The sequence below is a fragment of the Apaloderma vittatum genome, unplaced genomic scaffold, assembly GCF_000703405.1.
Source record: "Apaloderma vittatum isolate BGI_N311 unplaced genomic scaffold, ASM70340v1 scaffold7339, whole genome shotgun sequence".
NCBI classification, from domain to species: domain Eukaryota; kingdom Metazoa; phylum Chordata; class Aves; order Trogoniformes; family Trogonidae; genus Apaloderma; species Apaloderma vittatum.
In genome coordinates this window covers 42,231-63,319 of record NW_009736931.1, presented here as the reverse complement: position 1 = coordinate 63,319, position 21,089 = coordinate 42,231, and the positions used below count along the sequence as shown (strand labels likewise).

General features: G+C 38.7%; 1 protein-coding gene across 1 annotated transcript in view; it reads right to left on the bottom strand.

Annotated features, from left to right (window-relative positions):
- Positions 1 to 21,089, bottom strand: part of TENM1 (teneurin transmembrane protein 1) — a 161,562-nt gene that overhangs the window by 101,555 nt on the left and 38,918 nt on the right. The window contains exons 6-8 of the mRNA XM_009877141.1: positions 20,935 to 21,036; positions 19,668 to 19,862; positions 16,245 to 16,445 (exon numbers count right to left, since the gene is read on the bottom strand). Of these exons, the coding sequence (XP_009875443.1) occupies positions 16,245 to 16,445; positions 19,668 to 19,862; positions 20,935 to 21,036 (498 nt within the window). The remainder of the gene's footprint in view (positions 1 to 16,244; positions 16,446 to 19,667; positions 19,863 to 20,934; positions 21,037 to 21,089) is intronic.

The window sequence follows — 21,089 nt, the reverse complement described above, 5'->3', positions numbered from 1 at the left end:
TGTAATGATAAGTGAAGATTTTAATGTTAATTCGACATGTTGCAGAAATAACTCCTAGAAAATCATACTAAGAATACAAAACTATATGTAAACAAAAGTGGTCAAATACTTACTATGAAGACACTTTCATTTTACTTTTCTTCACATTCGGTGGTGAGCCTTGTGCTACAGTCTAAACCTTAAGTATCATATTCATAATTTTGCTATCCATTTTTTAATAAGTGATTTTCCATAAAGATTAGAAATTAATCTATCCTGACTTTTACCCAATAAATTTAACTGCTGGAGGCAGCAAAAAAATCACCTATCTAGGCCTAATAAAGAAAGTTTTTTCAATTTAAATATACATTGCATTTAATAAGCTTGCATGGTAATTCCAACAATGTTCCCAAGTTTTTCAAATTACCTTCCTGCTGTGTCCTGGAGACAACTCTGTTCTAGCTTTCATTTTCAGCAATTGACTTTATTAATATAATTTTTTACACCACGAAGAAGTTAAAATTGTAAAGTTTTAGGAGTTTCAAAACCACTTGAGCTATGTGGTTCAGTATCTTCATCAATGACCTGGATGAGGGGATAGAATGCACCACTGCCATCCAACGAGATCTGGACAGGCTAGAGAGCTGGGTGAAGGTGAACCTCATGAAGTTCAGTAAGGACAAGCGTAGAGTCCTGCATATGAGGAGGAATAACACCAGGCACCAGTACAGATTAGGGGATGTCCTGCTGGAAAGCAGCCCCATGGAGAAAGACCTTGGAGTCCTGGTGGACAGTAAGTTGTCCATGGGACAGCAATGTGCCCTTGTGGCCAAGAGGGCCAATGGGATCCTGCGGTGCATTAAGAAAAGTGTGTCCAGCAGGTCTAGGGAGGTTCTCCTGCCCCTCTACTCTGCCCTGGTGGGACCACACCTGGAATATTGTGTCCAGTTTTGGGCTCCCCAATTCAAGAGACAGGGACCTACTGGAGAGAGTCCAACGGAGGGCTACGAGGATGATTAAGGGACATGAACATCTCTCCTACGAAGAGAGACTGAAAGAACTGGCGCTGTTCAGCCTTGAAAGGAGATGGCTGAGAGGAGACCTTATTAACGTATAGAAATATCTGAGGGGTGGGGGTTAAGAGGCAGGAGACAATCTCTTCTCAGTGGCGCCCAGCAACAGAACAAGAAATAATGGGTTTAAGCTGGAATGTAGGAAGTTCTGCCTCAGTGTGAGGAGAAACTTCTTTCCTGTGAGGGTGACAGAGCCCTGGCACAGGCTGCCCAGGGAGGGTGTGGAGTCTCCTGCTCTGGAGACTTTCAAAACCCACCTGGACATGTTCTTGTGTGGCTGCCTTAGGGGATCCCGCTCTGGCAGGGGTTTGGACTAGGTGGTGTCTAGAGGTCCCTTCTAACCCCGAACATTCTTTGATTATGTGATTTTATTTTAGCAAAACCTACTGGAAAGCTGTCCCCAATAGAGAAGGTAGCGCGAAAGAGGCCACTATAAAGGTTCTATGTAGATACCAGGTTTTATATTTCCGTATGAGATGTTATTTTTGTGTTACAGCTTATATTATTCTCCTGATTTAAACAAACTCCTTTGGCAATCTGGATGTTATAAACACAGCTAATCCAGGCTTCTTCAACAGCATCAGAGTACACAGTTAGGTGTGCAATGTTTTATGTTCTTACCCAACCATAGCTATGCCAATAAACCATCAAGCCAGGGAAAGTTACTCTACAGAGGCAACACAGAGGTATTAACTGGGCTATGCCAGGGTTCAGTGGCACCAGCCCTTTAAGCTGAAGCTGAAAATCAAAGGGACTTCGACGTGTCTGCAAAACATTAATTTTGAAGTCCGGCTGTCAACTGCCAGGTTTTGTTTCCTCTGGCAAACAAAAATTGGTTTCCTTTGTGGAAGATACAGCAAAGGTGCATTCCCCAACAACTACTGCTGCACCTCCTGCCTGTCTTTCACGTCACCAAGCAACACCTGATGGGAAAACGCCATAGATCTTAAGGTGAAATTTGGTACAATCCAAAATAAATCAACATGACATCATCACTGAATGATTGACATCTGTTTCGCAAAAAAAAAAAGACGACCTCTACTGTCAGAATGCTAAAAGAACATACAGTTCTGATACGTATCTATGTGTATATCCCAGTTTACCTATTTGATTTATAGAAAATAGAGGTGCAAAGGACTTCACATGATCATCTATTCTTCTCTGTTCCAAAACAAATCACACAAATCACATCCCTTAAATCATATATCACATCCCTTAAAAGCTACCAAAACCAGAGATCCTACAACAGGACTAGGTAATCCATACTACCACCAGACTATCTTCACAGACAAATATTCTCTCCACCTAAATTTCTCCTGCTGCAATACTTCTGGTCCTTCTCTCCATGCATCGCACACTTACATCTGACAATAAAATAGGTTATCTCACAATACTGTAACAATTTCTGAGTTTGAACAGTTTGTTATATTTGTGTGAATAGATTCAGAGTGATACTTTAATTACATGAACACTGCAAAACTGCAATTTGTTCTCACATATACATTCAAAATAATTTCCATAATTATTTCCAAAGATTCTACTCTTGATGAAAGTGGGAGTTGGTGGCCCATCCCAACAAAAGACACAAAGAGTGAGATTAATGTCACCCAACCCAAGACGTTTGTCTGAAGTGGTTTTCTATTACAGTCTGTTATCAGACTAGTATGTTTGAATTTATTCAACTATTGATATTTATTCTTCCTGACACTGTCATAAAGCAAGAGACTGTAGCAAGCATATGAATGCTATGTTAAGTAGAAGAGGAATGATTTTGGAAAAATTGTCAAGAAGAAAACAGGTCCTATTCCAAATTATATTTGGTATCATTTCTGGCTCTGAATGAAGTCAGCAAGGCTCTTAAGGTATTACAACTATTTAGTTTTCCATGTGTTACAGAAACATGTGGACATTCATTAAACTCCTTAAATATCATTATTTTCTTGCACCTTCTTGATGTCTTCTATTACTCTGACTCATATAAAGTACTCCCTTTTCCTCATAATTACATGACTGATACCCTGTTTCCTATTTTCTCTTTAGCAGATATACTGGTTTTGCTACGAAATATATTGGTGATTCCAGTAGGTAAGATTTTGGGTGGTCTCACTGGCAATAGAAAACCAGCACAGCTGAAATCACTGTAACTGAATAAAGGTTTGACCCTGGTGCTATTCTTTATGTAATGAACTGCATTATCCCAGGAGCTGTTCTACTGGGAAGCAACAAGGTCCTTCAGGAGGTCGGGTCTTCCTCAGAGACAAGAGCTGCCGAAAAGTACTATTGAATAGTCAGTGTCTTCAGAACAAAGTGGGGCAATTGAAATTTCACACAGCCCTGACTATTATTTGGGATAATTCAGACACAAGTACGGCATAATTATCAACTATTTCTACCAAAGGCAAAACTTCTCCATTCTCCAAACATTGTTTCATTTTAAGCCTTTCTACTGTGAGCTTTATGCAGAAAACTTTCCTAACATGTTCCCCCACAGATATCTGACTACCTTCCTTATCTTCTCACCACAGGCCACGACACATAAAATAAAACCACTGGAACTAAAATGCCATATCCTCGTTGTCTGTTACTCAAAATGTTTCACCATCAATCTAGTGATGGTTTTAATTACTTTCTGGAAATAACCCTACCATCATCTCACTGAACTTATTTCTGATGCATTAAGTACTCCATAAATAGCTCTTTTTGACTTCTACTAGGAAGGCTGCCATTAACACTATTGTGTATCTCAAAATATATAAATGTAATTGCACTTTCAAAAAAATCTATAATGTATGCATTTTTAAAAAACCTGTAATGTAGCTTCTGACAATGCTACAACTATTTGAAAATGTCTTTTCGAAACTGGGAGCCTCAATTTGCTTGAAAATTTGTTTGCTTAGGAAAGTAATCAGTGGAGAGACAGAAAGGTCCAAAGTGCAAACACAACAGAGGCGGGAGAAAAGACAGAGAGACTTTTTTCCCTTCTTAGTTCTTTTATCCACTTTTTTTCCCCAGCTTTATTTTTCATCTGATGAAGAATATTTTCTTCCTGATCCAAATCCAATTTGTATATATAAAAAACCTCATCCTTTATTGATTTTGCTGTGGTTCAAAATGGTATTTTTACAGTGCAAAAATTTAATCAATACAGCCTGATGAATCTGGACTGGTAATGGTAAACATACTAGCAGATATTTCATTTCAGGCAGCCAAGGCTCTGAAAATTGATACCACTGAAAAGGATTACTCATTTGCTACTGGGTATATCTCTGTTTACCCAGCCATAGTACTGGTGTAAAGCAGAATACAATTCTGCTGCGCTTGCCACACAAGGGACTTGAGCTGCAGAACCTGCCTCTTTCTTAGAGATGATACAGGTTGGCAGATCAGACAAGGCCTTTGTGAGAGATGTTTAAAATAAATGAGCAGAAGTGTAACCTAATTGCAAGGGAGATTAGACTGACACAACAGTGAGGAAAACCGCACAGTATCCTGGCCAGGACATTTTTTAAATACTATGTTTCCATGTAAATGTGAAGTTTCCTTGTCAAATTTGGTCCTGTTTTAAAATTTGTTTCCCCTGTTTGATTTCAAATTGTATCTATTGTGAGGCAGTGAGATTACAGTTCTCACAGGAGGTTCACACTCTGACTAACAAGCTCTGAAATCCTTCACAATACCACAAAAGGAAATACTATGCAACATCCACCTTGTTTGATATTTTATTTGATCAGGAGACTAGGAAGAAAGCAGTCCAGAACAATCTCTCGTGAGCAGTAATGAATAAGATGAAAGCTACGAAAGCTGTGCCTTTGTGCTTGCTCACAGAGGACAAAATGCAATCCACGGTTCCTGAGGCTGCAAAGCCAGTTCTGTAGGAAAAATGGGAAACCTGTTGCATAAGTGATAGACCACAAGAATCAGGAAAGGCAGGAGGCCTTATGGTAACAATGAGAAACATAGAAAGCAACCAAAGGGAAAAACAAAACAGGCAAAGAGATGGCTCAGTAGATACATTTAATGAAGCCGTCTCCCAGGTACAGCCTCAACTGCTGTATTAACAGCATCAAAAGAAAAGAAAGATTTTGAGACACCCGTTTTCAGCCAAGGTTCACCATGTTGCCTGAGTGGATGAGGATATATCTTCATATAAGCACTAAACCCTTTGTGATACACAGAAGTACTACTATTAGTAACACTGATGAGGGCTCTGCTCAGAGCATGAAGTTTTCCACAATTATTTAATTAGTAATTTTGGTTAGTAATATTCAGTTAAGAAGTAATGATTTATTTAAGCACTATTTGCAAAGAGTAGGCACCATCTTTAATTCACTGGCTTGAAGGATGACCTTTGAATATGGGTCTGCTCTCAAAAATTGCTCTGGTAAGTGCTTACCTCACTCGTGTCATCTGCTCTGTACGTTAGATCTACCTGCTGACTTCAGTAATGAACATACATTTTACTTATTGTATCTCTGAAGGGCTCAAAATGCTGAAAAGGTGGCCACTAGTACTACTTCTCAATATACTGCAGGACTAGCTATTCAGATTCACCTGTGTAAAAGCAGTGGCAGCCTCAAATGACATAGATGTCACTGCTTCCCAAATGGGACACAGTGGCACTCTGAAGGAAAGGGCATAGTGACATTAACATCCTAGGACTGTATGCTTTTAAAAGGATATGCTTGCATTTCTACAAACTTTTTTTTTTTCCCCCCAGGGAAGAGCCAGGCTACGTGGACAGACAGAAACAGTGGATCATATGAAAGAAGCCTTAGAACTCTGTGATCCCAGCAAACAATTTGTATCCCACTAAGGACTAATATGAGAAATTAAAGGTCATTACCAGCTTCTAAGTAGCATCTCAGCTTCACAATCAAAAGGAAAATCAGCTGAAGAGGCTGGCCTTGCTTCCTCTTTTTTTTAGGACAGATAAGGGGTTTCTTGGACAATCTCAACAGCCAGGCATAACAAGCTCTTTCACAGAAGCAAGGAGTGCAGCCTCAATTAGCAAAAGCCCTACAGTGCTCCGTGACTGACTACAAACACTGCTTACCTGGATACATTGCTCATTGCTGCATTGGTGAGGATGAGTACAGAGAGATGAAGCAGCTCCCAGTAAATAAACTATAACTTCCTCTGTGTCAGCAGCACAGACAGAAATAGCAACTCACATCTGGCAGCTGCTCTTCTGTCTTGTTGCTGCTAAAGCAAAGCTGCAGCTCATGACTTGCATTTTTCCTGCACCAAAGAAGCACCTTGGGCACACAACCCTGGCTTTTAAGTGCACCTGCCATCACACTCCTCACTGTCCCTGCTACAGCTGCAATAATGCTTTGTAGATTGAAAGAAGGGAACGATATTATTATTTTGGTTTCTTCCTTCTATGCTAGCTACATTTTTATACTAACTCATCACTTCTCTGTGGTCCATCCTTTGCTGAGGCAGTTCTGTTACCCCTAGGAAACGCTGCCCAGTCGTATCATACTCAAAGATGCTCTGGCTACTTCTGGCTCTGCAGAGCTGCTAGAGGCACCACTGGGCTGCCATCCCTCTTAAAGGCAGTTTTGGAAGGAGTGCAAGGGTAGCCAGAGTGGAAGCAGAAAAGACAGATGTGCCACGTAAACAATCAGCACTGTGCAGTCTATCAGAAAATGATTTGGCATCCCAAGGTGTTGGATACTATTTTAATAATTTGTTCAGAAAATAGCCAAGGCTTCTTAAACTGAAGAGCGACATGTCTAGATGGACACTGCAGCTACGATACACAAGGAGTTCTTGTTCTATCACGAGTTAAATGTTCTTGAACCAATTTTATTTAAAAAGTATTACTTGAGCTTAAACATTTAAGCAAAAGTCCTTAGAGAGGGCAGAGACCAAGAATTCCTTAGATAGCTACATATGTTACCATTGCAACAATTTGCACAATCAAAAAGCTTAAAAATGCAACATATAGAAGATTCCCATGATTTTGACTTTTTATCAATAGCAACTTCCTGTTTTCAGAGGTAAGTTAAACTTCACAGACTCAACTGCATAAGCATACTGAAATGATAGCCATTTTTGTAGAACTTTTAACAATGACAACAAAAAAATATTATCTGATTTTCAGTGACTGATGCAACACATTTTGCACAACAGATGTTCTGAAATTCACTGAAGGACAAAAACTCTAGTTGTTCCAGTGCTTTTCTGTACTCTCGCTCTAGTAATTCCCATTTTCACTTTTCTAGCTGTAAGGAAGGCAAGCTCCCTCCCAACACAAGAACTCTTCTTTAAATGCTAGTGCTATGGATAACTTGTCAGAGTGTCATCACTGGACTGAGCAAATTAAAAGTTGAAGATTTTCTGTCTTGCTACTGTTCTGTTGTCCATCTAGACTGTTTTTTTCCCTCCATTGCACACCAGCAGAACATTCCCACAACTTCTCTACTTCAGAGGCCTGTTCTATAGAGGGTTCTTGCGGAGTACTAGCCTTTCAGATCCAGAATTTCCATCTTGGTATTTTTTTGAACATTGAGTATTCACAAAAGTCCTTTCCATACTATATCCAGTTGTTTTTCTGTGGTTCTTAATCACTGTCTAGTAAATTGACTACACATAGGTGATAAGGTTGAGATGCAAAAAGGGGTGCAGGCACCACTTTAAGTTCAGGATTCAGACCTTAAGCCCTTTGCTCAGTTTATCTAATCTGGAGGTGCTTGAACCACTTTGGCACCTGAATTGGTGCTACAATCCCACTTATTTCCCAGGTTTTGCCAGTAGATAATCACCCAACTGAGGTCATAACAGCTTTATGTTAAGCTCTCTAATTTCCCAGTCTGCAGGACCTTATATAGGTGTTGCCTAAGGATCCTCTTGAGCATTACTCTCCAAACAGATTGACCTGAGCTGGTCTAGCACAAAAAGCACTGTGGACAGTTCCTAGACACTATGGACTCCGCGCCGTCATGCCACATGTACAGATAGAAAAGTCTCTGTTAGCTACCTGGAATGTAGGATAAACAGGACCATATTGCTCCCACCAGAGCCATTCGGCTATCTTGCTCCTGGATAAGGAAAGAGCTGCTGGGATAGAAACATCCCAGACTAGATCTGTGGATTCCACCCAGTGGAATAAGTAATAGCTTTTTGTGCATTAGACTGGGATTTACAAAAGCTGACTAAAGTAACTTATGTCTACATTTGAAAGAGAGATATTTTCAATAGTTGCTGGATGAGGAGCAGACAGCAATAGATTAAGAATCTTAATTTTCAGGAAGAAAAAAAAGAAAGAAAGAGCCATTATTTTTGGCATATCTGCAAAATAAGCAGCAATCAGTTGAAAAACATCCTAAGTTTCCTCATTGTGTTTCTCATACCCTTGACTTATCCTATTTCTTAAATCAATACATGACTACATCAGGTATTTCAGGTTCCCTCTGGACTGATTTCAACATGCAGGAGAATTAATTTTTATTGGAGTGCTTCTTCACTGCCTTAAATTTCTCATGTTTAAATTCTCCAGCAACACATATTAAGTGTTCCAATCTTTAACTACTAAGTTTTTAACAGAAATTTTGCTCACCAGACATCTTTTTGCAAACTCTTGCAACTCTACAGGAGATACAAATCAAACTAGTCACACTTTTTTTTTTTCTTTTCGGTGAAAAATACAGTAGCAAGAATAGTCTTTCTGCAATGTCAGACGATGTACAGCTGGGCATGCTTCAATCATCCTTTTAATTAGCAGAGCAGTTATAGTCAAAGCTCCTCACAAATTAAAGAAAGAGGACAGTTAGATGAAATTAAGCAAGTCCATCATTTCTTCAGAACAAAACAATGAAGGATGGTTAGAGTGTAATTAAAAAGTTCTTGGGATTTGTCTAAAATAGGGAGCAGAATAGAAGCACCAACATGGAACAGAGCAGTCTACAGAAAATGCCTGACAGATGACATCACGTATTGAGGAACTTTCAAGGCTATTTTCGCTGCTGTGAGTTGTTTCAGAGTGAATATCCTTGTCCTTGGCAAATGAGAATGACAGACACGCATAATTTGCAATTTCCTAAACCTGAAGAGTTTTCTGATTGCGATGAAATGGTTTCACCTAATTATTTTTCCAAGTTGCAGTTTTTGATGTTTAATTTTGAAACCAATTTGAGATGTCTTGAACTATATTAATATACTGTATTATGCCTTCATTTCTTTTTGAAGCACTTTACTTTAAAAAATGCATACTTCTAATGATTTTTAAATTGCTCTACTCTGCACATATCAATTTACAACAATTACAACATTTTGCATTTTTCAAAGCACTTCAGTCTTAAAGAGGTTTTATGCTTTGCAAGATACCAAAGGAAGAGGGTGCTAATCCATTTTTACCCTTTGTAAAATTACCACCAATCTTGCTAGAGAAAGCTTAACCAAAAATAGATATGCTAAATATATACCACCTCCATATAATCCTTCTAAGATGAATATTTTTGTGACTAAGAACTGCCAGTATTCTTTTCTCAATCATAATTAGGCTGCTTCAGTAGTATAAATGGATTCAGTAGAATTATGACAAATGTCCTGGAGTAAGGAGGACGGAAACTGGCCTACTTTGGCTGAGTAGAGTCTGGAGAAATGAATACAGGACAGGATGTCAGAGGCATCAGCTCTGTCATAGATTTCATTACTATTCTGTTTGTAAGATTTTAAGCATAATGCTGCAATTAATTAGCGACTTAAGGCTGGATTCTCACCTGAACCACACTGGGATTGCACTGGTGCATCACTGCAGTTACACTAATTTATGCTAGCTATGCTCTGCCCCCCCTTTTCTCTTGACGTTTCACTCCCTTAATCTCAAGGCTCCATGTTAAAGGTGTCAATCTGAGAACAGAAGATGAGGGTTTTTTTGATCCATTTGTTGGTGCTGCACCTTCAGTGAGCCAGAGCTTCCCTTCTACCTGACACAAGCAGTCAGTGCTCACAAGTTTGATTTTGTCTTTCTGAAAAGCACTGCCTATATGCCTCAAAGGGAGATGACTCATTAACATCAAGGGATTTTGGATGACAGCCTATAAATAAAGCAACAAAGATCTACAGACAGTAAGTAGAAAGTTGACTATGCTGAAGTCCTAGTGATATTAAAATAGTGTACTATCAGTCTTCCATCCAGCTGCATTATTTTGTCACATATGCAGTCAGTGATCCCCATATGGCACAGGTCAACTGAGCCATACGTTGGAGGTCTGGATAATAATGAATTTTCATATACAATTGTAACTGGATTCAGTATGGTGCAAAGATGCAAAGACTCTGAAATATTCCAAGGATGACCTTTCCAGCACAAGTAGTTTTCACAAAAAATATTTTATAATCAGTCTCACTTGGAACAAAATATGAAATTCCTATTCTCCATGCACATCTTTTAGAGGAGCAGGGAAGGCTGAATGAGAACTGGGATCCAATCTCTTGTGCATCTCTCTTGGGCACAGTAATGGCCAAATGTCTTTGGGCATTTTTGTGCAACTTGCCAAAGGATGACCAAATCAGGAAAAACCTAAAACTAAATGAACAAAGGTATAAACAAGATAGGAAAGAATTAATTCAAACACAGAATACTCACATTTATATTGTAACTAATATATAATGAGTTTTTAACTTTCAATGCTTTACATAAGATAAGCACTTATTTTTCCACAAACTAATCATTAGAGAGAGAAAATCACATGGATTTTTTGACAGCATGAGCTAAAGCCATTACAGTGTTTGAAGAAGACCTATTTGCTGTATGGTAGGTATGTCTGTTGTCAATTTCTTGGACAATGTGGAACTGTAACAATGCTGCTTCTGTTTTTTTTTTGTCTTGTAAACACTTTTGGAATCAAAATGGTGGAAAGACAGCTCTCCTCAGGTATCTCTGTGAACCTCTGCCTGAGATCTACTTAACTTGGACCTAACAGCTTTGCCTTCCTTACTTTTAGGCAAAAGCGGAGTCAACTCTCCTCATTCCTGGTACAGTGAAACTCTTCACTGTGAGGGTGGTGAGACACTGGAAAAGGTTGCCCAGAGAAGATGTGGATACCCTCTCCATGAAAGTGTTCAAGGCCAGGTTGAGCAAACTGGTCTATAAGAAGGTGTACCTGTCCATGTCTGAGGGGTTGAAACTAGGTGATTTTTAAGGTCTCTTCCAACACAAACCATTCCATGTTTCTATGGAGACTGCAGAAAGTGGATTGAACGACTGTTCAAGGGACAGATGATTAAAACAAAGAAATAAAGTTACTGTAGTAGGAAACACTGGATCTCTGTGTACTTGAACGTAGATTACAGACAAAGGCAGCAGGCAATGTCTCCTCAGGTCAGGAGTAATGAAAGATTCAGTTCAATTAGATTGCTTGAATAATGACTGCTGCAATGATCCTTGCAACTGCAATTATAACAGCTATGTCCAAGATATAGCATCTGGAAAAACCCAGCTGGAATAATTTTATGCTGTCTCCCTACAAACTTCTGGCATTGGTTTATTTTTGAAGTAGTGAAAGCCACACTTGGTTTTGATATTTGCTGTCCAAGTCAGTTGGCAAACTGGCAAAACAGGCTAATCCATCTCTCTCATGGTAAATAGATGCCACAGAACAATTAAAGCACTTTGATCTTCTCTGTATAATAAACCAATTCCTAGGTACAGAGGGAAGGTAAGTGATTTTTTATTTTTTTTCTCCTGATGTCATATCTGCCTATTAAAAGGATATCTATCAATGTTGTTTTGGTTGGTGTAGCTGAAGATCTATCCATATTTTTGGAGTGAAATTCAGTAGATGCTGCCTAAAGAAGGCAAAAGAATCAGGAGCATATTATCTTTCTGTTTGAACGTTAGCTGATAGGAAGAACCTTTACTAATAGATGAAGGAGTATCTAGAGGTGGTGCAGTGAGATCGGTTTTTGGCAGTCCAGAGGTCGGAGCAAAGACTATGTCAAACATCTGTGTTAAGTTCACTGGCCAAAACTGGCCTGGACAGTGTGGAACTGTAACAGTGTTGTGACTCTGTTTCTTTTGGTCTTGGCAGTATTTTGGGAATCACAGCACTGCAAAGCAAGTGAGCAGGTCTGTGCTACACTGGAGAAGTATCCTGTCCTCAGGCTTCTGATGATACCCATAAGATCTCAAAGCACTGCAGAATGACCATTTTTTTGGCTAGAAGCTGGTGTAATGCCCACATCAGGAGGGGATGTCAATGATTCTGGCAGCTCTCCCCAGCTCATAGCTGTTTATAGTATGCTTTGTAGCAACGCCACCAAGGTGCCTGATTGCCAACTAATCCTCATACGTAAAAGATGCTCAACCTGATAGGTCACGCAGGACAGTTTTACTAGAGCAGTAAGTCAGAGTCTGGACTTGTTATATGGTAGTTAGCCCAGTGCCACACAGCTTCTCTCAGCAGCCATAGTGTAAGAAACATCTCTAACATGAGTTATTTTTGGATAGAAGAATAATCCTCAACTCTGAACAGAAACTAGGGATGCTCTTGTTATACCCGTCTTTGTAGTACAGATGTTGTCTGGTGAATTATTCTATTCTAATCAAATAAATTAATTCTTTAAAAACATACACAAGGCCTAAAGAAAAAGGATGAGCTCTTCAAAAAAAGCATTGCAAAAGTTCAGTTGACAATCTGAGACATTTAGCTGCTGACCCAAAAAAGAGGATAATGTCAGAATTCATATGCCTGTGTGGAAGCCTCTGAGATGGACTCTGCAATATCTAGGTTGTTCAGAGCTGTGCCCTCCTCATTTCGACAGTTCCTTTAGAAACCATGCCCCACACAAGGGAAGAGTAGAAATACATCCAATTCACTCCATTACTCTGCTCTTTTGTGCATGTGCTCCCTCAAATATTTATATATAACTATATATCATCTTTTTTAGCTATACATTCATCTTGTTTAAGCTAGCCACTTCTTATCAACCAATTAATTCAATCATGTCATGGTTCAGTGTTTGTTGTATCCACATGCAATTCCATGTAGAATCTGATCTGAACAGTCTGGTAGATTTGAAAAAGACAATGTCTTTAGTACAGCAACTGTACAGAACAGCAAGTATATACAAAAGCAAGTAAATGCTTGAATGATCAGGCCACACATTCTTAGCAAAATGGTATTTCTTTAAGTGTGAAAAATGAAACCTGTTTCATAAGAAACACAGGAAAGATGAGTTAGTTAATTTGTAGGTATCTTCTTCTGTCATTCTTTCACCTTTGAATATTTAAACTTGAAATTTCAGTGTTCCTCTGATCTAATTATTAAAGAAGCAATAGGAAAAAAGCCTCACATAGTTTATGTTGCCACTCCTACTTCTCAAAGGCTTACCTAAACCCCATGAAATACATATTTTTTTTCTTTGATGTTATTCTTCTTGTGGAAATAAAGATAGAGAAATGGAGAGAGAAAGAGAAAGGGGCGTGGCACAGAGAGAGAGGTCTGTGTATAAAGCACTTTAAGAAGCAAATAGATTTTAAACTATTCGATCTTTTTATAGACATTAAGGACAACACACATAACAAATTTGACCAAGAATTTGACAGTCTTACATCTCACAGAAAGAAACACAATTTTAAGACTTTTCATCTATTCAAACTGTGAGCAGAAGGAACACTTTTTAGCAGACAGGATCAGGCATAATTGATACAATTTGCCTACTAGCCTTTGTTTTCAGTCTTTGTGAGAAAGTTGAATTTCTAAAAAATAAGTAGAAACTACGAGTGTCAAGCAGAAATGGAAGAAAGATTTTTTTTTTTTTTTTTTAATATGTCCTACAGAAAATCAAACAGCATGAACACAATGGTCTACACTAGCCTCAAAAATCCACAAGATTCCAGATCTCAGGCTGGGGCTCCAAACACTGGTAATCCTTCAGGATATGCATGGGTCCTACAGTTACCCTTCATCTCTGTTCAGCCAGGTACACACTGATTTCTGTCTCTGCCCAGTCTGCTGCTTGGAAAATGGAATTCCTGATTGTTTGAAAAGCTAGAGATTAGCAGGTAGTGGAAGGTATCATAGATATGGCTCATCTCGGGCTAATGTACCCCAAAACATTCTAGCATCTTTGGTATTTCTCCTTCGTAAAGTGCAGCAAGATATATGAATTTCTACTTAGGAAAAAGATAAAATGCAAAACAATTTATCCTTTTATTTTGAAAATATTCAGAATTTGCTTGGGAAATGCAGAAATCATTAGGACAGGAGCTTATATTCTTCAAGGTGATACAGAAAGGCAAATTTTCACAGGACCAGCAATGGTGCAGTACAGAGATGGTGGGAAAGTGCAACGATTTGATGCAGGCTGAGAGACCGCTTGTCTCTCAGCTGCAAAGCTTTTCTTGCTGTCTGATTCCAGACAAGCCATCTGTGATTTACTCTTTTCATCCTCGTCATTGTACAGAACCTCATGATTTTTTTCCATTCGCATATGACAGCTCGTTTACCCTGACCTTGTTGACTTACTCATATGATGTTTTCCTTCCTTGCTAAAATCAAGCTTTATTTCCAGCATGCAGAGCAATCACTGATGCTAGGAAGAAAGTCTCAAGCGTAAATGAACATAGATACTTCAATCTAACACTCATTGCATTGCCACAACAATCCCGAATCTCATTTAACACCTATGAAGAAAGATATATTTGAAAGGAAAAATCTGAAGTATCTAGCTATAAAGAGAGTTGCCTGTTGATGCTTGTAAAAGCATCCTTTGATAGCTCAGAAGACAGTAGGGATGAAGAAAGGTATTCTCCCTACTGGTTGATGGAGGAAAGGAAAAAAGTTACATTTTAAAAATTATTCAAAGCAGCTTTGGAGGCAAGACAAGCATGAAAACTATGATCCTAGCACACAAGATAAAAGCCTCTTCACTGCAGTTACTTATTAGCTCTTTGTTCCCTTACTTAATATCTAATTGCCCTATGCAGCTGACACAAGAGACCTATTGGAGATTAGTATCTCTTTTTGAGCTACAATAATGTTGTATTAGAACAGAATTAGTTTGCATATTTTGTGAGTTAAAAAACTTTCCTAATTATTTGCTTCACTAATGGAAGTACTACTGTATTTCTAACTTCAAGGAATATTTCTATCACCTACTAAAATGCATGATACCAACACAAGCAACCAGGCTTTTACTGAAAGCCAATAAAAAGTCAATTCTTATCAAAGCAGGTACCATATCCAAGAGTGCCAGACTGAAATTGCACTACATTTTGGAGCATAGAAGAATGCAGAGTCTTTGTAACAAACACTGAAAATTATCAGCAGGTCAATATTTCATTCCTTAAAAATTTATCATGGAGAGGTATGTTTTACAAGTCCCAACTTAAAGATCAAAACCATACACTTTAAAATCTGAATGGAAATTTATACTGTTCCAAGTGTTCTTCTGAATGATGATATCTAAGAAAAATTGTTGACTTGGACCACTGGTTATATTCCACAGTATACAGCAAATCTGTCACTTGCATCTATTCTGTACTGGGATGTGCTACTCATCATCTGAGATTCCAGTTTTTTAAGCTTTACAGGGGAAAAAAATAGTAGTACGTACATTGGTAATAACATGCTCCATTACAGAGTAAAATGACCAGAGTGCATTCATTTCAAGAAAATGAAATGTAAATGTACAAAGCACATAGGAAATCCATTTCAACTCTTAATCAAATTCAGTAGTATCAAACCTTGATGGTCCTCTAAGAAAGAAAAGAGTTTTTATCCCAGCATGAAAGAATGGATGGTCATTTTTGTTTAAAGATTTTTTGACAAAGCCTTCTTACTCATCAGTCACTGCATTCAGATAATTATTTTTTTATATCCTCCCAGTTACTCTCAGGGTTGTGGATTCCTTCATTGCACAAGCCTGTAAGTGCTCAGCATCTCAGGCGAGAGTCATGCTTAACTCCGATCCTCGCCAGGAGGCACCTGCATTCTTACAGGACTACTGTTCTCACTGTCATGCCATCAGGCAGTCCACATTCTTGTCAGTGAAAAAGCCTTTTTATCCTTGTCAGCAGAAAGCCAGCAGCTGACAAGCCCATTAAGTGCCATGCCACAGCACCCCTCGTTCATCCCTATCTTGTTTTTTTTTAAATTCATACTGGCACAATAACTGCTTTCTTTCATGACTCAAACAGAAAGCAAAGGCATTATTGAAAAAAGAAAATCTCCAGCTTACCTGTTGAACAGTCTGAACCTGTCCACTGTGGTTCACAGCTACAGAGTCCTGTGTCCAGGAGGAAAGTCCCATGCCCTGAGCACTGCTCCTGGCACACGGGAAGTGACGTCTCGCAGTTCACACCGCCCCAACCTGTGGAGCAGTGACATTCCCCTTGGACGCACACACCATGGCCAGAGCACATAGGGTCCAAGCAGTCCTCTGGAAAGCAGGGAATATACAACTTAGAGCATAAAAAGTGGACTTTGCAGTGGTTTTCTACTGAAGTACAGTGCCAGGCATTCACATTAAATTGGTGATTTTGTGAAACAGTCTAAACTGTAAATACTCAACAAACACAAAAACCAGTCTATTCTAACCTCTGTGCAAAAGTATGAGCCAAAAACATAAATAAAAGCCGGCATGTGGAGTGGTAGAAATCGTATGATTCTGCTTTTCAAGGCTATCTGTCTTATTCCCAAGACAGATCTATTGGACCAAGTCAGTGAAGTCTGTGCTTCAGTAGCAGGGCTGGGAAAGAACTGGAGCAATTAATAATTACTTCTACAACTGTGCATTGTGTTTCCATTTGGGTATTTGTGCTCTGTGTTTTATTTACATCTGGGAACAGAAAGATCCATTCTTTCACCTTCCCATGGAAAAACTATCTCAACAGTTGAAAATAAGATACAAGAAAAAATAGAAATGGCCTCTGCTAACCCTGAGTAGTAAATCTCTGACTGAATACTTGCCGCAAAAAAAATCTCATAACATCCTAAAAAGCGTGTGCTGGGCAATTGCAGATAATGAACAGATTCATAAAAGTCATAACATACTGATGAAGAATTTGCAAACAGACAAAGAGCTAAATTTGTTCTCAATTTGGATTAAACTATTCCTAGTGAAAAATTCAGGAGCTCTGTAGAAGAATTTAAATCAGCTGGTTAGCCCTCTATAATCAACGCAGTCTTTCACAAAGCCCAGCATTTCTTTAACAAGCCAGATTTTACGCAGAACACTGCCTGCCTTCTCTGGAGGCTGCAGAAAGACTGTGGAGCTGAAGAGGATTTGTGGGGTCCAAACATGGGAAACAATTAGCCAAAAGCCTATTCATGTTAAATCATGCTTCAGACTAATGACGAAGAGACACTTTGAAAGTTCTTCTATGTATTTTTCAAGCATCGGTACAAATAGTGTACTAATAATTAAATTGTAAATTTAACAAACAGCATTCTGTGCTACACCAATGAAGAGATACTCTCTGCTTCAGTAAGGGAAGACTAAATACTTCAGACATAGAGATTAACAGCTTCCTGTTTATAGGACCTTTTGACCTAAGAGTAAAGAAGTGATGCTTTATCTGTTGAGCTGCTGTGCCACCAATTCAAGATCTTATTTCAAGATTTACGTTCTATCTTCTTCAGCCTTCCAGGCTTGTGCACAGCACAATGAAATTCTGAAAAAGGGGAATTAGTGTTTCTGGACAACACACATCATCTTAAGCCTAGGAAAAAAGCACTTGGCCATTTTCTTTCATCTTGAGACAGTTCTTTGTTTTGCTGATTTTTTAAAACTAATTAAGTGACTCCATAAAGAGTTTAACAAGTATCGCTCACTTTAGTAAGGATAATTTGACAGGATAAATTCAAAGGATTCCCACAGCAATGAATACATGCAGCCACTGGTGTTCCCTGGATAGTACATCTGTTACTAGGCCTGCTACGTTAACAATACTGCTAAAATACTGAACTCGTATTTACATACAATAATGTAATCTCAATTCCTGACAGAATTACTTTATTTAGCACACCAATTATGTTGCACAATGCAGTAAAGTGCACAGTCATGTCATGCACACAGTTACAATAAAACCCCACTGTACTTGTTTGCACAGGTTTGTTTCATCAATCCTATTTTAAATATGTCACTTTAAAAATCCAACATTTTCACACTCTTTATTTCAATAGTTGTCTGATCACATTTATCTCAATTATTTTTTTCAGCCATTTTGCGTGATCACCTTATGGCAAAAAGAAAAGAAACCAAAACCAGCAGTCAGCCTCTCACCGGCTACAGAAGGGTTCAGCATCACAGCCTCAGTGAGTAAATCTGTGTATTACTTGTGTTTTCCCACTTAGGTTTTCTTGGTTTTGTCCTTTTTTTAAACTACCAACAACCAAGTATGTCAGAAGTGTTCTCTTGATCCTCCCTTTAAAAACCATACCAGGTATGTCAAATCTATCAAATCCATCCTGGACATTTTTCTGACTAGAGGATTCAAGCCACATAAAAAGCCTACTCTGTGTCCTACTCAGAAGACTTACCTAAAAATCTATACATCAGGAAGCACAAAATATGTTGTCACTAGCTTCAGGCTAAGGGGACTAGTGGAAAAATCGTCAAATCAGGGCAAGCATGAAGAGTTCTGCTTTCTGAGGCAACGCACAGGGGAAAAAAGTCAAAGCTGATGAGCTATCTCAGATATGCTAAGAGGCAACTGCTTATTTCTGTAGATGAGGGCAGAGACCCATCAGTACTACAAGCAGCAAAAGCACAGTTACTTTTTCTCAGAATTTCCCACTTTTTATTAGCCAAGCCTGAAAGGATGCCAGTTTAGCGCCCTGAACACAGGCTCACAGTAAAAATGACATATGACAACAGAATTACACAACATGCTCTGGTAAACTGAAACTGTTCGCTGCTCTTTTGGCTTTATATTGTCAGTATGTTCTTCAAAGAAAAATCTAAAATGTAACATAAGAAAAAAGGGAAAAGCTGATTACGATCTTCTGATTACGCTGGAGAACCACTGCATCGTATTTTGTTTAAACGATCTTCTGATTGCTTTACCCTTAGCTTTTGGCCAAATAAAAACCAGTCACAGCATAGGCTCTCAGGCTCTCTGACAGTGTGTGCTAAGAGATGGAGGTTAGTTGCAGCAAGGAGGACTGGGAATGCCAGCCCTCCCTTCCCCAAAAGCATATCTGGAGCCTGTGAGAAGAAAAGTAGAGACAAATAAATCAAGATGGTCTCAAAACTTTCACCAAAAAAAAAAAGGAATCCTTGATTTCTGGGATGTTTTTCAGGAAACTTGTGGAGGATTGAGAATACACTGCTTGCTGAAAGGCAAAAACTTCTACCCCGTTCTGTTCTTGCTACTGAGATTCAATGGTGGGAGCGAGCAGAAATCATTTGAGAAAGAGAGACCTCTTGGACTGAAAAAGAAATTGAGTCAGCTTCCACTGACTGTCATCGAGACCTGAAAGCCTCTACATTTAATAATTTTCTATCTTAACATTACTTTCTATGAAACAGTAAAGGTGCTTATGAGCAAAACAGTAGGCTTTACAGCAAGTTCTCACATCTACATGAACTCTTAACTACCTAAAAACTAGTTTGGAGATTAAAGACATAAATAACGATAGACAGGGGAACATCACAAACCTTCTTCACAAATCTCTCCTTTGTATCCAGGGACACAGATGCAGACACCCATGATACAAGTGCCATGGCCGAAGCAGGTTGGATCAATGCACTGTTCTTCTGGAACATCACACTCTGGTCCTTTCCATCCATTTCGACACACACAGTGACCTTTCTCATATTCTCCATTTCCACTGCACAGCACTGGACAGGAATCTAAAGAAGGCAGATTGACCTTTTTAACATATTTACATACTCACATAGATTAACATTTATTGCATTTATAATTCATTAAATTGCTTTTCCACTCCAGCCCCAAGATCCTCCATTGGATCTCAGGGTTGTGACAGGCTGAAATCTTTGAACTAGGTAGTACAGCAGTAATACAATGGTCTCATCTTCTCAGTCGGTTTCACTAGAATACCTTAATTTTGACATGAAATGGGACATCTTAGAAGTTAAAAAATGATTCCCTCCCTTGACTGGCCTTTGAAGAAAATTTGCAGTAAAGCCTGCTTATGCTTTTCAGTAAGATTAATTTTTCTTCCCTGTGAATTGAAGCAAGATACTGTTCTTTTCTTCTTTCTTCTAGGCAGGCTTAACATTACTGAAGTTTTAGCCATTACAGATCTGCACATAAACCAGTGATGTGGAAGCTTAGTTTTACAATCCAGTATCAATTTCTGAGCCAATCAAGCTCTTAAAAAATAAAGTCAATCCTAAATTTGAGGAAACATTGGAAAAACACCAGAACTTCCAGACATCATTTGCAGCAGATGATGGATAATACCAATAGAAATATCTGAAACAGAAATAAGCTCAATTACAATCTTTTTAGCATGTATTTTGCCCAAATGCTGGGAAACAGTCTCTAAGCTGCTTTAGATTTCTTTTCTACACCCTATTCAAGTTAAGACCCCAGAGGCATTTGACATTTTTATGTAATTTTCTCCAAGGTGAAACTGTTTATCACTTTTAAATAACAGGAAACATTATGCTAAGCTAACACACTTACTAAAAAAATGTATTTCATAATCATGGAGCAGATGCAAAGAGTGATGGAGGAATCTGTTAACTCAAAGTCAGGGAGAGAGAAGTGGTTGACACATCCTAGCTCAAGTACAGCATAAAGAAACTTCCTACATGTGTGCTTGTACTGTATTTGCCACCTGGCTGAAAAAAAGGAATTTAATCTCCTTTAATCACTTTGAATCTTTGCAAGCCTAGCAGGCACACACTGTAATCATGTTCCCTGTCATGCACTGTGGGTCAGTTAATACGAGATTACCTTTTGCACAATCAGGACCAAGGAATCCTGGAAAACAATGGCAGTGTCCTGAGATACATTCTCCATTCCCATTGCAATTAGTAGAGCAGTCATCCAGGATTTCTGTTTATTCAGAGAGTTGCACACAAAGAAAAACACAAATTGGTTGAATTTGA